Source organism: Mixophyes fleayi, chromosome 10 (assembly GCF_038048845.1).
Source record: "Mixophyes fleayi isolate aMixFle1 chromosome 10, aMixFle1.hap1, whole genome shotgun sequence".
NCBI lineage: Eukaryota > Metazoa > Chordata > Amphibia > Anura > Limnodynastidae > Mixophyes > Mixophyes fleayi.
In genome coordinates, this window is record NC_134411.1 from 8,623,250 (window position 1) to 8,637,909 (window position 14,660).

Sequence of the window (14,660 nt, forward strand, 5' to 3'; positions counted from 1 at the left end):
CTTGAAAACTTGAAAGTGTTTACTAGAAAAATGTATTTGTTAAAAATTAAGTACAAATATTTGCATGTGTTATATTTTTTATGTCCTAGATTACACCCATTTCATTGTTCTGCACTTTGGGTCTGCAGCACACCCTCGTATTTAGTCTGCATATCCTGCTCCCCTTACAAAAACTCTTATTGGGTAGAATTATTTTGATTTGTTTGGGTGTTGCGTTATGAATAATTACATGAACATTACACAATTGCTGTGCATAGTATCATGTATTCTGCTGGAGATCATGTACAAAGATGGCAATAAGTTCCATAAAGCCTAGTAACCCTAGTGATGATTTATTTATAGTGATATAGATTAATAACTACATGTGCTTAAATTATTTATTTTGTTGTTAGAGAGATGAATCCATACATTAGTAATAATTACTTTAGGTAGCTCATTACACATGTTCATTGTTTCTACTTTTAAAGAAAACTTGTTGGTAAATTGTATACTAAGTCTTTCATGCCTTTGTAGAACGCGTTAGCTGTTACACATGCAGTCCTCTATTGAGTAAATGTAGTTCTTACCGATATGTATGAGAAGTGTTATGTCCTTTACCCAGCTAACTGTAATTCCTTACAAACATATGAAGTATATCAATATAACTATGTATTGAAACTGTAATCAGACTAAAATATACTAATGCTTTTTTTTCTGCCTATTTATGACAAAATAAATCTGAAGTGAACTTGTTTTTTTCTTAAGTAATACAAAAGTGTTTATTACTTCAAATGTGTGCATAGAGAGCTACTTAAGAAGACACCAGCATCAAAGTGTGGATTATATTTGTATCAGAGTTGTATAGTTTGTGCGTGTAAAACTGCACAAAAGTTAGCATTTTTGGTTGAATTATTTTTATAAATGATCCTGTTTGTTGAAACAATGTAATAATAATAATATAATATTATTATTATTATTATTATTATTTTTCTTTGCTCAGTTATACGACACACAGGATAATTTAAAACAGTCTTGCATTGTATCCCTGAGCACATTGAGGGGTTGTCCCTGCTTTCTGTCACCTGGAATTCGTTGCCATTAGGCCATTTTCCAACTCATTGTATTGTAGAAAGAGTTGAAGGAAATTGAGAGAACTCAAATAATGGAGCTGTACTAAATGATTAGCTGTGCAATCTGACTAACATGCTCACAGAAATTAGGATCTATATAAAATCTCTCTCTCTCTGTCATGCCATTGGGGGATACTGTGATATTAGGGTATAGTAGGTGGAATTGGAGCAAGGGCACTTTAAAACTTTAAATTGAAAGCCAGCTTCTCCCCTACTCTGCCCCTCCCATGGGAGCTATCTTCATTTTAATGCAAGTGCCTTTGGAGTAGGGCGTGCTGTAAGGGCTCTGCCCTAGTTTTTTAGTGGTGGTCACTTTTTATTTTATTTCTGTACTAGCAGGATCACCCGGCTTTGCGTGAGTCAGATTTGTAATGTGTAGCAGTTTTTATATATTCGCAAATTATTTGGTAGATAGACCAAAAATGCTATTTAGAAAATAAGATTTGTTGCTTTGTCGCATTGTCGTCATGTCGTGTTGTGGTGAGGTTTACTTCCAGCAGTCAAACAATTGTTTACAACCAAGAAATAATGTTTTCAATATTTGTCGCACAGCGGCTTTATGATCTAATAGGTTACTTCTTCGATACTAAATAACTATAAGATTTGGCAGCTTTACCTCGAGAACTGTGGAAGGTATTCGTGTACACACACACACACACATACACACACACACACACACACACACACACACATATGTGCCAAACCCCGACCCCAATTAGGCCTACATGACAACACTGATGGAGGACATACCGGTACTCTCTTCCCCCGACAGCTTGGAAAAGAGACTTGAGACAAATGGGGCATGAAGAGCCCGTCGGCCCGAAATGATGTCAGTACAGAGGGCGACACTGTCATTCCTGCTATTACAGTTCTTATTTAAAGAGGCGGCGGATGTACCGGCGGTACAATGGTTTGTGAAAAAACAAAACAAAACCATTGTACCGCCGGTACATCCGCCGCCTCTTTAAATAAGAACTGTAATAGCAGGAATGTCAGTGTCGCCCTCTGTACTGACATCATTTCGGGCCGACGGGCTCTTCATGCCCCATTTGTCTCAAGTCTCTTTTCCAAGCTGTCGGGGGAAGAGAGTACCGGTATGTCCTGCATCAGTGTTGTCATGTAGGCCTAACTGGGGTCAGGGTTTATGTAGTCGATTAAGTAACTACCACCAATTTCTATAGTCACTTTGCCTAATTTAAAGGAAAATAGTTTTTGTTTAAGTACATTGTAAAGTTGCCCCTTCGTTCATCTGCTTCCTTTTTTATATGCAGTACTCCTGCCCTTCATTCATATGACGTGATCTTTACTAAATAACTACTTTATTTTTACACTTTTACTATGGATCCTGACGTTATTGCAGTATGCTTGTGGTCTTGTGGAATAAGCAAATGCTAAGCTACAAATAAGTATACTTTTTAGTATGTTATATTATGTGTGCTTTTTAAAACTTTTTTCTGCTTTGCCGGTGGTAGAAAATGTTGGGGAATCTGGTGAATCGGATGGTGAAGAGGAGGAGGATTTGGATGAAGAAGACGGTGAGGAGGAAGATGGATCTGGTGAGTGTCAAAATAAACATGTCAGAAATCAAGGCACTGTTTTTATCTGGAATTTGTTCTCTTTGTGATCACTACCACATTTTGTATGTTGCAGTATTGTGGATTTGTTGTGATGCTTCACATTCGACATAGTTAGCAAAGGGCATCTTAAATGTGAGCATTAACCTTTGTGTTTCAAGTGTCTTGCATTTTCACTATGTCAGTCACTGCAAGGCACTTTTGTACTATATTAGGCACAGGTAGTTATGCCTTGCATTATTCTCCCTTATGGCTAGACACATTTTTATTGTTTTGTCTAAAATTTGCAGATAATATGTTTCCTGATGCGGGATAGCAGTCTGACTAGCTAAACAACCTCTTTAGTATACTGTAGAGGGAAGAGCTATTTTTGTTTTGTATTAAGTTTGTTCATCTGATCCTACAGTACATGTGGGTATTATTTCAGTTAATTTAGTTAACATGGTAACTGCATAAAGCAGGAGACCTACCATAAGACTTTCCAGTACATAATGCACGATTGGGCTCTTAAGGTTTAAATCATTTAAAATATATCCCCTTCCACTGAGTTATGGGAAATAGCTGAATTCCTGCCTCATCATTCTGTCACTTGAGTGGTGTTCATCTACAAATCGGCATTCTGTGTTGACCACACCAGTGTTTCCATCCAGACTATAAGATACAGGCCACTTTTCTGCACATTCATTTGGGCAAGTAAAAGCAAAATACCTGCTATAGTGCTGGTAATAGTAAAATCCGGGGAAACCCATGGTTTTTTGTCCACTCAATTTTGCTGGTACAAGGCTGGCAGCACTAGGGTTGGTTATTAATCTGTTTAGGAGGGGGCATGCATTTATTTGTTCTTTACATGTATTGCAGTTTTAAATCTAGTGATTTATTTCAACATTTTGACTGTTGTCTTTACAACCCTGTCCATATTTTACATGTCAATATTTTAACTATCTTGACCTTATGAACATGTAGACATTATGACTGTCGACTTTTCGAATGTCGACATTTCATATCAAACTCCAGAGTATTAATGGTGGCTGACTAGACATGTGGTTGCAGCCAATCAGCTGTCGTTGACACCCTGAGATAACGTCACTCGCATTCCAAATTCTATACAATGGCAAGAATCACATGGAATGGGTCACATGGTTCGTTTTAGTTTGGATTATTTTGGTTTCTTTGAAAAATACAATTTTGAATCGATAATCTCTTTGATGCCTGTGTAATAATTTAGCTGTGCTCATGATTGTTTGTTTTTTACTGAGTGCATGGCATATATGTGCTTTATTTCACTCGGTCTCTTACCAAGTGGCTGTTTGGAATGGGTATTATTAAACTTTTTTATTCTGTTAGGTTCTGAGGAAGACTCTGATGATGAAGATGAGGAAGACCTACCATTGGGAAGCTCAGACCCCACTCGGTACTCGGCGGATTTGAACGACGGTCAGAGCTCAGATGAGGAGACGGAAAAATGTCCTATCTGTTTGAATGGTTTCAGAGACCAGGTTGTAGGGACTCCAGAAAACTGCAACCATTACTTTTGTCTGGACTGCATCTTAGAGTGGTCAAAGGTTAGTAACGTTGTGTAAAACCTCTAGATGAGCAAAACTGTATACATAAAGCCTGAGAATACTTGGAAAAATGTGAGGCCTAATTAATTTCGTCTGATTCTGCTTAAAGTGAAATATATCTAGTGTGGTCATTATTAATTATTCCGTGTGTGAATATGATTTCTGATTGATATAACTGGGATTACGGTCTTTGAATGCGTGAGAATATTTCTTCTCTATATTCTAGTACTTCTACTGCCATGTAACTTTCCAGAAGTAGACCTTTAATAATGCGCATCTTTGTCCTGGTTTTTGTCGTCTCTCCACGTTTTCCCATAGAATGCCAATTCATGCCCTGTGGACAGAATCACATTCACCTGCATTCACATCCGTGCACACTATGGTGGCGAGATCCTAAAGAAGGTGAGTGTGTTTATCCAATTTAACACATAATATTGGGAGAGGTGTGTATATGTATATGTGTGTGTGTGTGTGTATATTTTATATATATATATATATATATATATATATATATATATATATATATATATATATATTAGTGTCTGTGTTCCAGACTGTTGTAGATGCTTGTGTTATGTTTAAAATGTAATGTTTATATTTTTTACTATTAAAATGGTCAAGCTTAGAAATTAAATTGGGATACTACTTTATTTAATTGATAACTGCAGCTACATCATCATCTCTATTGTTGTTCATGGTGTTGCTTGTCCGTGAATATAAATATGGACATATATTTGGGTATTATATTCTATAATATGATTATACTACTGTAGTAATGTTAATATACAGATTGCTGACTTTCTGTGCTTGACATAGGTTCCTGTACAAAACAAAGCGGGAGAGACAGTGGTGATAGAGGACGATTCTACAAACTGTGAAGTTTGTGGACGCAGTGACCGCGAAGACCGCCTGTTGCTTTGTGATGGCTGCGATGCTGGGTAAGTGCTGTGTGTGTGTGTGTGTGTGTGTGTGTGTAACTTTGTATTTACACTGTAAGACCACAAAATACACATAAAGCATGGAAACAAAACATCCAGTAAGATTGTACAAACAAAGTACAAGAACAGATGGGTGGACAAAGAGGTGTGAATATTACGACGGGTAAAGAGGGCCCTGCTTGACAAAGCTTACATGCAGAGACATGAGGAGCCAGGGGGACATGGCGTAATGTGAGATGATACAATAATATCATTTATCAGTAATGTGAATTGGGGAGACCAAAAGTGGAGGACAGAGGGTAGTTCTCGTCTGGTTACAGATGTAGGAGATAGATTTGATTGTAATGCTGCCGAGTGAATAAATAAAGCGAACCAGTGTATATTACATGTCTGTATCGGCTTCAATGTGTTTTTTTCTGTCTATGGAAATATAAATTTAAAATCTCATCTAGGGTATATGGCCTTATAAATGTTGTAGAGAACTTTGGTGTGTGTGTGTGTATATGTATATTTTGTCTTATTTCAGGTAAAAGTTTAAGCTGCTATTGTCAAAAGCTCAATGTTGATTTTATTTAAATGTAAAAATTTGACCAGGTGGTAGTGTAGCTTTAAAATTAATGGCAAGATGTAATATTTAATCAAGTAAACCCATTAACGCCGATGGTGGGAAAGGGTTTGGGCAAACTGTGCACCCCTACAATATTGCTGGTCCCTCCCATTACAGACAGCTCAATAACCTTGGCTAAAGAGCCTGGGTGCTCTCTGTCGTTTTGAGTTATCGGACAAGTTTTGAAGTTCCATCGCTGCTGTTTTGTTTTTGGTTTTTTTCCCCTCTTCTTTCTGGTTCCTAGAGACTCGGGGTATATTTTCTGAACCCTCTATCTATCATTTATATAGTATATTCTAGAACACCATAACTAGAATCGGATTGTTTTCTATAGGCATTTACACTTTTAATTTTTAGAAGATTTAGCAAATCTACCCCTGAGTGTAGAAATGCTTTTCACTTGGCCATTCAAGGGCTGATGGATGCTGTGGTCATCTGTAACCACTTATATCAGTTTTTGGTGCAGTGCTTTGTTTATGCTATTAAAAACAAACATGAACGATTGCAGCATGTTCTCAGGTCCTAGTGTAAATGGAATGAAACAAAGAACACTTATGGTCAGAAACAGATACTAAAATGTTAAGTTAAAAAGCAGGGATCACCCAACCACCCTGGATCATCAGGATGGTTGGGGTTTCTACTCCAATCTCCTCCTGGTAACCAAGCAGGATGGCTCCTTCTGACCTGTTTTGAATCTGAAGGCCCTCAACATTCTTTGTGAAGGAGCAATTCATGATGGCAATGCTTCAGATGGTGATTCATGCTATCAGGGACTGTGGATTCCTGGCGTAAATTTGGATAACCAGAATCCTTCATATACCCCATATAGAGTTAAAACCTGCTCTTCCTCAAGGGTGCTCCCTTTCGATTTGTTGTCAGATTCTCAGATTTTCACCAAGTTCATAGGCATCCAGGGAGTCATGATTGTCATATATCTGGATGATATCCTGATAAAGACGTAATCCAGGAAGCTTTGTGGTTCACAATTTCCAACTCGCTATCCAGCTCCATGTCAACCTTCATGGTGTTCCTGGGCCTCCAATCCTTTCTGTACATGAGTTAACATCCCCACCATGCACTACCACCCGATACTATATTGTACTTGATCCTGGAAGCTGTGCAATGCCATATTTCCTGCATTCAAAATACACTTTTCCATTTGCTTCTCTTCTAGTATGCCGGCATTCATTCACACTGCACCCGAAGACCCATGCGTTAACCGCGTTGCCATGATGCTGGCTGTGATGTGCACCTGATTGGGCATAGTGTTAATTTCTTGGGGGAGACGATCACTGCACCACCCCACCACCTATTTTGCTACTTAATACAGCTCCTGTAAATTTGTTTTTTTACAGTAAAAGTTACAGTACCATCTATAATCTTCAGCTGATCTTATGACCTGCAGTAAATGGGAATACCCAGTGAAACAGGTGTATGAGAGACTGGTGGACAGTGACAATCTTTGATAATAATCGCCATAACTCTTTGCTCCAAAACTGCATACAGCTCATAATGAGAGTACATACCATTTGGATCTTTGCTTGAAGTTTTGGCTGCAGGACCAAAAGCACGCTTCTCCCTGTGTTTATTATAAGGGTTTGGAAATCATACTTGGCCTTTTGTTTGAGGAATGGAGTTTTCTATCTGAGATTTTTCATAGTTCTCGTTTTTCTGTGGGAATTTGTGCCCATTCATTCTGTAGGCACTGATGTTGGACGAGGAGGCCTGGCTCGCAATCTACGTTCCAATTCATCCCAAAGGTACTCGATGGGGTTGACCTGTGTGGACCAGTCAAGTTCTTCCTCATGGAGCTCATCAAACCATGTCTTTGTAGTGCTTGCTTTGTGCAATGGGGCACAGTCATGTTGGAATAGAAAAGGGCCTTCCCCAAACTGTTGCCACAATGCATTGTCTGAAATGACTTGGTATGCTGATGCATTAAGATTGCCCTTCACTGGAGGTAAGAGGCCTAGCCCAGACACTGAAAAACAGCCCCTTACCATTTATCCCTCCTCTACCACACTTCACAGTTGGCATAATGAAGTCAGGCAGGTAACGTTTTCTTGGCATCTGGCCAAACCCAGAATCGCCCATCTGACTGCCAAATAGAGAATTGTGATTCATCACTCCACAGAACACATTTCCACTGCTCCACAGTCCAGTGACGGTGTGCTTTACCCCACTCCATCCGACGCCTGGCACTGGTCTTGGTGATGTGAGGCTTGCATGCAGCTGCCGCCGAGCAGTTTTTGTGCTTACATTAATGCCAGTGGAAGTTCGGAACTCTTCAGCTATGGAATCAGCAGAGCATTGGCAAATTTTACACACCATGAGCCTAAGTTTTCGTTGACCCTGCTCTGTGATTTTACGTGGTCTTCCCTTTTGTGGCTGAGTTCCTGTTGTTCCTAAACGCTTCCACTTTCTGATAATATCACTTTCAGTTGACTGTGGGACATACAGCTGGGATGAAATTTCACAAACCGTCTTATAGCAAAGGTGGCATCCTATCACAGTACTGCGCTTGAAGTCACTGAGCTCTTCAGAATGACCCATTTTGTATCACAAATGTTTGCAAATGGATACTGCATGGCTAGGTGCTTGATTTTATACACCTCTGGCAACGGATCGGATTGAAACACCTCAATTCAATAATTAACAGGTATTACAAAATCCTTTTGTCCATATAGTGTATGGGTTGTTTTTTTTTGCGTGACATGTTAGACACCTTCCCATTCTCTGCACAAGATCTGCGTCTATGCCACTCATATTACTTTCATTCTCGGTTACAGCACTTTTTTTGGGCTGCACCCACTTTAGGGAATTCCCTCCGTTGCACAATAAGACTTTCCTCTGGTCTTCACACCTTCAAGCGTTCTCTGAAAACCCACCTCTTCAGACAAGCTTATATTTCTCTGCCACCCCCTTAATCTCCCTAGGTTACCCTATTACCACCCTCTACACAGCTAACACATGACAACAACCCTCTGACCAACATAGTTGTGTGACTGAGCATAGAGCCTACTAAATAGTTTGTAACCTTTGCATTCTAGCTGGACAAATATTCAATATGATGTAGCACTTACCTTTTGTATCGAACATTATCTAATAGACTATAAGCTTGCGAGCAGGGCCCTCTTCTCTGTATGTATTACCCAGTATTGTTTTTCTTACTGTTTGTTTCCAATTGTAAAGTGCTGCGGAATCTGCTGGTGCTATATAAATAAATAAATGATGATGATTAACAGAACAAATCGCATGACCTAAAAAAAACATTCCGCCTAAGACAAAACCGGGAAAAAGAGGAGGACGGAGTGTGGGCAGACGTGAAACATAGACAACAGATATGAGACCTAGACTAGAGTAGAAGCCTGGATGGTGACAATGAAGGTATAACAGTGGCAATAACCTAATTTATTATCTTGCGTCCATTTTATCGTCGACGCTGTACCTACATAGGGATCTAATGCTGGATACAACCTAATCACACAAGTTAGGATTTATAAATGTACTATGTTTCATCCACCTTGGCAATCCAACGATAAAGAACCTAGAACGCGGACATGTATAACAGTTGATGCACTAACTGAATAAACTTATGCTGCTGGTTTTTGTAGAGCAAAGCTGCCAAAGTGTGTAGCCGCTTGAATTGTATGCAGTGACTTAAGAGAAGACATAGTAGCTATGATGTAGGTGATTTCTTACGTGCAGACAGAAGAAATAGTGACTGAGACAATTGCAGCTCAATTGTTTTCGTTTGTGTGGAAGGATGTCATTAATTTATTGACCTGTAGCAGACAATATTCTTTCACATATTCTGAACGTGCTATTGATGATATTTTTCACAATTAATTGAACAGATATTCTCACCATTCAAGTACTATGCCTAAAAAGTCATTCTGAAGTTTGGAGCACAGCTATAATTATAATGTATTCCTTTCTCGCATGTATAAGGATGTGTAACATTATTCCTGTAATGCTTACTTTAGGTACCACATGGAATGTCTGACACCTGCTCTGAACGCTATTCCTGTGGATGAGTGGTTCTGTCCAGAATGTGCTGCTATTAATCGTCCAGAGAATGGTAATTATAATGTGGCTAGGCACACTAATACTTGGACATATGCTTAAACTTTACAACAGTTGTAGATGCGTAGAATAATATTCTGACAGATGTAGTAGGAATTTTACTATCTATAATTGTGTGTAATTGCTCGGTCTCAGCTATTGGTGAAATTGCAGATCAGATAGAGCAATAGACCTTTATTTTCATTAACATTTAAAGTTTTATTCATGTTAATTGCACAACTGTCAAGCAGGGGATTATTTTAAGATCTATTTTTGTAGGTCTGAAATTTTTATGATTTGTCCTATAACTAAATTTTAATTGTATTGAAGCCTCATGTTTGAATTTCCAAATATGGTTTTGTAAATAGGTTGTGTTCTAATGTTCTCTGTGGCAAGGCTGTCATCAGAAACATGACAAATAAGGGCACATACTCCATCATCAATACTGCGTGGCGCGAATCTTCTTGTGCAGTGGACAACAATTATATCCTTTAGTGCCCCATGTAAGCAGCTTTCCAGAATTACTGACCAGCTCTCAGTGGTCCAGGGCCAGAGAAGCAGCCAATCAAAATGTTAGGTTGATGTTGGTATTTATAGGTAAAAAAAAACCACAGTGAGTGAACAGCTAAGACTGGAGGGTAATATAAGTTTGTACAACAAAGAGTAGTATTCTGCTGTTTGTGGCGAGTCAGAGCATGGAAGAACATAAATGTTAGATCAGTCTATCCTTAGACGCTTTTCAAATATAAGGTTGGAACAAATGGCCGATGCTGGAAATTGGTGTCAGTAAAAAATACTTGCCATTACAGCTACAGTCAATAAGGACACATTGGTATTTAGTTTTGAATTCTGGGTGGTCGAGAACCTTTAATATTACTGCTACAATTTTTTTTTATGCAACACTGATCGGTACTGTCAATAATAAAACATTGCTACTGATTTGGTCTCTCTGTAGCTGGATTGGGTACAGTAAAAAAATATGTATGTGTATTTAAAATGTGTATGTATCTATCCAGTAGAAAGTCATTATATATTTTCTTAAACTATACATATAATATTACTCCCTATACATTACAATGTTATTTTTTTTACTTGTTTATGTTTTCTTGTCACTACAGATGAAGTGAGTGAGGAAGAAGTGTCAGGTCTGCTGGCAGATGTAGTTCCCACCACAAGCCAGCTGAGGACCAATGTGGTGAGGACTCGTGCCATTGCTCGCACCAGGCAAAGTGAGAGGGTGAGGGCCAATGTAAACAGGATCCGCACCACAGCACACAATGTCCAGGTAAGGGTTGCCCATGGAGAAATTGTTTCAGGGTTACATGGATTATGTTTTTTTGTAGAATTAATTTATTTGTTTTAATTTCCCTTCACTTCTGTGATATTATATAGTGAAGGAGTATAATGGTGGATTGAACCAGCAAAGTACAATTTTGGCCAAAGAAGGCGCTGCTTATGATTTTATAGCGACAGGTTTTAAGAACAGTTAAAACCTAGTTCATGAGTGAAGAGGAAATACAGTAGAAAGAACACATTAAGTTATTTAAAGGGGAAATAAGCAAAGATTTGAAGTCAGTCTCTTTTTGTTCTTGAACGGCTCACTGGAACATATGGACATAAATTGCATTCAAAATAATGAGAAATAAATACTTATTAAAAACCAGTCTGTCATAGTGCATTCTCCTGAATTTTGGTTCAGCCTACAAAGTGTCTGCTTCTACTGTGTAGGCAGCAGGTGGACTTTTAAATGGTTTAAAAGACTGTTGTGGTTACAATTATTTTTTTTATTGTTTTAAATCCATTTTGTGCGTTAGCCATTTGAGCTCTGGTCCTTGGTGAGAATTACATTTTTAGCTATAGTTCTGCACCTTGGTTCTATAACCTGTTCTATTTATTCCTAGAATGTTCCCAGGTACTTGATGTCATCTCTTCTTGATGAAACCATTGAGGCGGTTGTGGCTGGACTCAACAGTGCTGTCTACCAGCGAAATCTGACACCTCGTGTGGCCACCACTAGGAGGAAAAGGAAAACTGGTGGGTGTCATGGGGGGAGGAACAGCACGTTGCGCTAACAATAGATAATTTTTGGTGTATATGTCTTGAGGGGAGGGGGGTGGGGGATTCAGTTCTGCCACCAAAAATCTCTGTTATGATGACAAGCATTTCCAGGTACTACAGTACCCAACATCGCAGATTTTTCTGTGAATGTTCCGGAGGCAATTGGCGAAACACCGTGGATAATTAAATCGTTTTTTTCAAAGAGACAGTATTTTAAACAAAATGTACTACTGAAAATGTACATTCAAAACAATACAAGTACACTCTACAAAAAAATCCTTTCCTATCATATGTATACACTATTGGCAACTTTCACCACTTGTAATCATTTTCCTGTTGCATTTTCATTAGGAAAGCGGCGCAGACGGCGCTTTAAGAGACGAAAGGGACGGAAACTGCAAACAGTGAGTGTCTTAATACCAACTAATATTGTGCTTGTGTCCTTCATGTGACGGGTGTGAGGAATGCACGTGGAGAGCGAGATTCCGATCATGTTCCCATGCAGTTATGTTAATGAATGTTGAACTCTGGCTGGAACTTCTATAGTGAAGAGTTTTGTGGGATAATCATTCCCCTATTGTACATCTTTCCTTCATTGCTGTGTGTGCTTGTATTCAAACATGACTTTCATTAAATATATATGATAAATATATTTCTTTCAATAAAATATAAAGTATTTGAATTTTGTTATTATTTAATATTGCGAATAGATAGTTAAATCAGACTTTGCTGATAACTCTCATGGTCAGACCCATAATCTGATAAAAATGATAACATCAGGACACTGTTTTACAGTAATAGAAAAGCAGAGAAATGTGACCTTTTATTTTACTAGTCAAGTTTATGTCTGACCATAAATCCAGAGTTTAGGACGGGCCTTCTGCAGATTATGCATTTACACTGCAGTCCAAGCTAAATACATCCAAGTGCCTATTGGCTGTCCATACTTTGTTCTCCCTATGTCCCCTATCCCCATTTTGTATATTTACCTTTCAGGCACTGTCACTGGCATGGACTCTGTGGTTTTATATACAGCCCTTGTCAGTTCATTGAGATATTGTATTAAACACTCTGTGGTTGAAAGCTGAAATGTCCTGTAACTAGTTCGTACGCTCATTAAGAATCAAGACTTGTACATATGTGACTCTCGGGATTGTTAATGTGTGTTTGAATATGTGTCTTCTCTTTTCAGTTTAGAAAAACTCCCACTTCTCATAGGCGCATCGCAAAATCGCTTGGTCTGTGCAAACCATCCCGGGGGTCTTCATTACCTCGTATACAGAGGGCACCTGAACAGACATTGGGCTCCATGAGACGTGACATTGGAGCTACCACTCTGTCTGTGTTTGGAAACTCTTATGACTTAGATCCATTTGACAGGTAAACTCCTCACACTCTGTTGTACATACTGACACTGTTATAGACTATCATGGTTGGCCAAGTCACTCAAACAAGAGCTTTCTGTGTTCTTGCTTTGTATTGGAAAAATAGTTCGCCAGTAAACCTGGCAACTACAGTAAAGAAGGGATGATACTGTAGATATATAACTGTTCATCGTACATTAGGGTCAAAGAGTTTAGAAGATCTAGGAAACAGCATGCAGTCCAATGGGGTCACTAGGTTAACCTTGTGTCTTTGTGTGTGCTTGCTATATGTTGCATGGTGTAGAAATGCTTGCTTCAGGTTAGAGAAATGTGTCATTCCAATGGTAATTTCAACACTTTGAGACAATCCGTTCTGGAAACTAAGAATACGTTGGTTTCTACTTAATTGTAACATTTCCATGTTTTACAGTAACGAGGGTCATGCCAGTAATCCCTCATCTCCACTCACCGCTAAGCGCAGAGTTTTATCTCGTTCCGCCTTGAGATCCCATCAGCCTGTTGCTAGGCCTATCTCTGTGTCTCTCTCACGGTAAGAGGGAAAAAGAACCAAGTTGGGATATATGATATGATGATGATTATATGTTGCCTACTGCAGAGAAAATTTATTTGCTTGAGCATGTAAATGCATGCACTGTATTGCATCCGATGAGATAACCTGATAATTTATTCTGTGCCTTTTTTAAAAAAAAATTTTTTATATCATGCAGGGGTGGAGCGGCTCCTGTAGCCCCTGGCTCAGTGGCGGTGGCAGAACCTGTGCCGGATCTTCTAGGAAGCATACTGTCTGGACAGAGCATGCTAATGATGAAGGGTTCTGATATTGTTATTAGCAGGGATGGATCTTTAACAGCTAAACAATCCGGTAAGAAATCACTTAATCTAGCATGTATTTTGTGCTTGTTGCAGACCTGTGTTAAATCTGGTATTCACTTACCTCTGATGTGTTGTTCACCTGAGCCACCAGTTTCATGAAGCCTTCAATGGTCCCACTGTGGTCTTCTGTACATCAACCTCGCCTTTGTCGATACAACTTCCCTGTGTACTTCCCAGTGCATGGGAATTACTCTTGCACTGGGAGGGTACATCAGCTTCAGCTGTGGGATTAGTATAAAGTGATTAGTATATAGGAAATCATGAGCTTACTTGGCCACACTCTCGGGGGAAGGGTTTTACGTGTTGTCTTGCAGTTTCTCTTTGGTCGGTAACCTGCGATTTGCTGGCCACCTTTACTGAATGTTGGTGTAAACATGATACTTCCAATTGTAGCAGAATAGTCTGAGCCATCACTAGACTGCTGCACCTGGAACGGTTTGCTCCTGGATGGTATGTAGCCCTCTATGGTGAGTAGGGATAGTTCCTCTT

At 39.0% G+C, this 14,660-nt stretch overlaps 1 protein-coding gene across 2 annotated transcripts in view; it reads left to right on the top strand.

The window, feature by feature from the left end:
* Nucleotides 1-14,660, top strand: part of PHRF1 (PHD and ring finger domains 1) — a 55,900-nt gene that overhangs the window by 15,113 nt on the left and 26,127 nt on the right. For both annotated transcript variants that reach the window (XM_075187815.1, XM_075187816.1), the window contains 11 exons: nt 2,582-2,665; nt 4,028-4,245; nt 4,564-4,647; nt 5,062-5,183; nt 9,777-9,871; nt 10,974-11,140; nt 11,757-11,889; nt 12,265-12,317; nt 13,106-13,293; nt 13,708-13,827; nt 14,006-14,160. In XM_075187815.1, the coding sequence (XP_075043916.1) occupies nt 2,582-2,665; nt 4,028-4,245; nt 4,564-4,647; nt 5,062-5,183; nt 9,777-9,871; nt 10,974-11,140; nt 11,757-11,889; nt 12,265-12,317; nt 13,106-13,293; nt 13,708-13,827; nt 14,006-14,160 (1,419 nt within the window). The remainder of the gene's footprint in view (nt 1-2,581; nt 2,666-4,027; nt 4,246-4,563; nt 4,648-5,061; nt 5,184-9,776; nt 9,872-10,973; nt 11,141-11,756; nt 11,890-12,264; nt 12,318-13,105; nt 13,294-13,707; nt 13,828-14,005; nt 14,161-14,660) is intronic.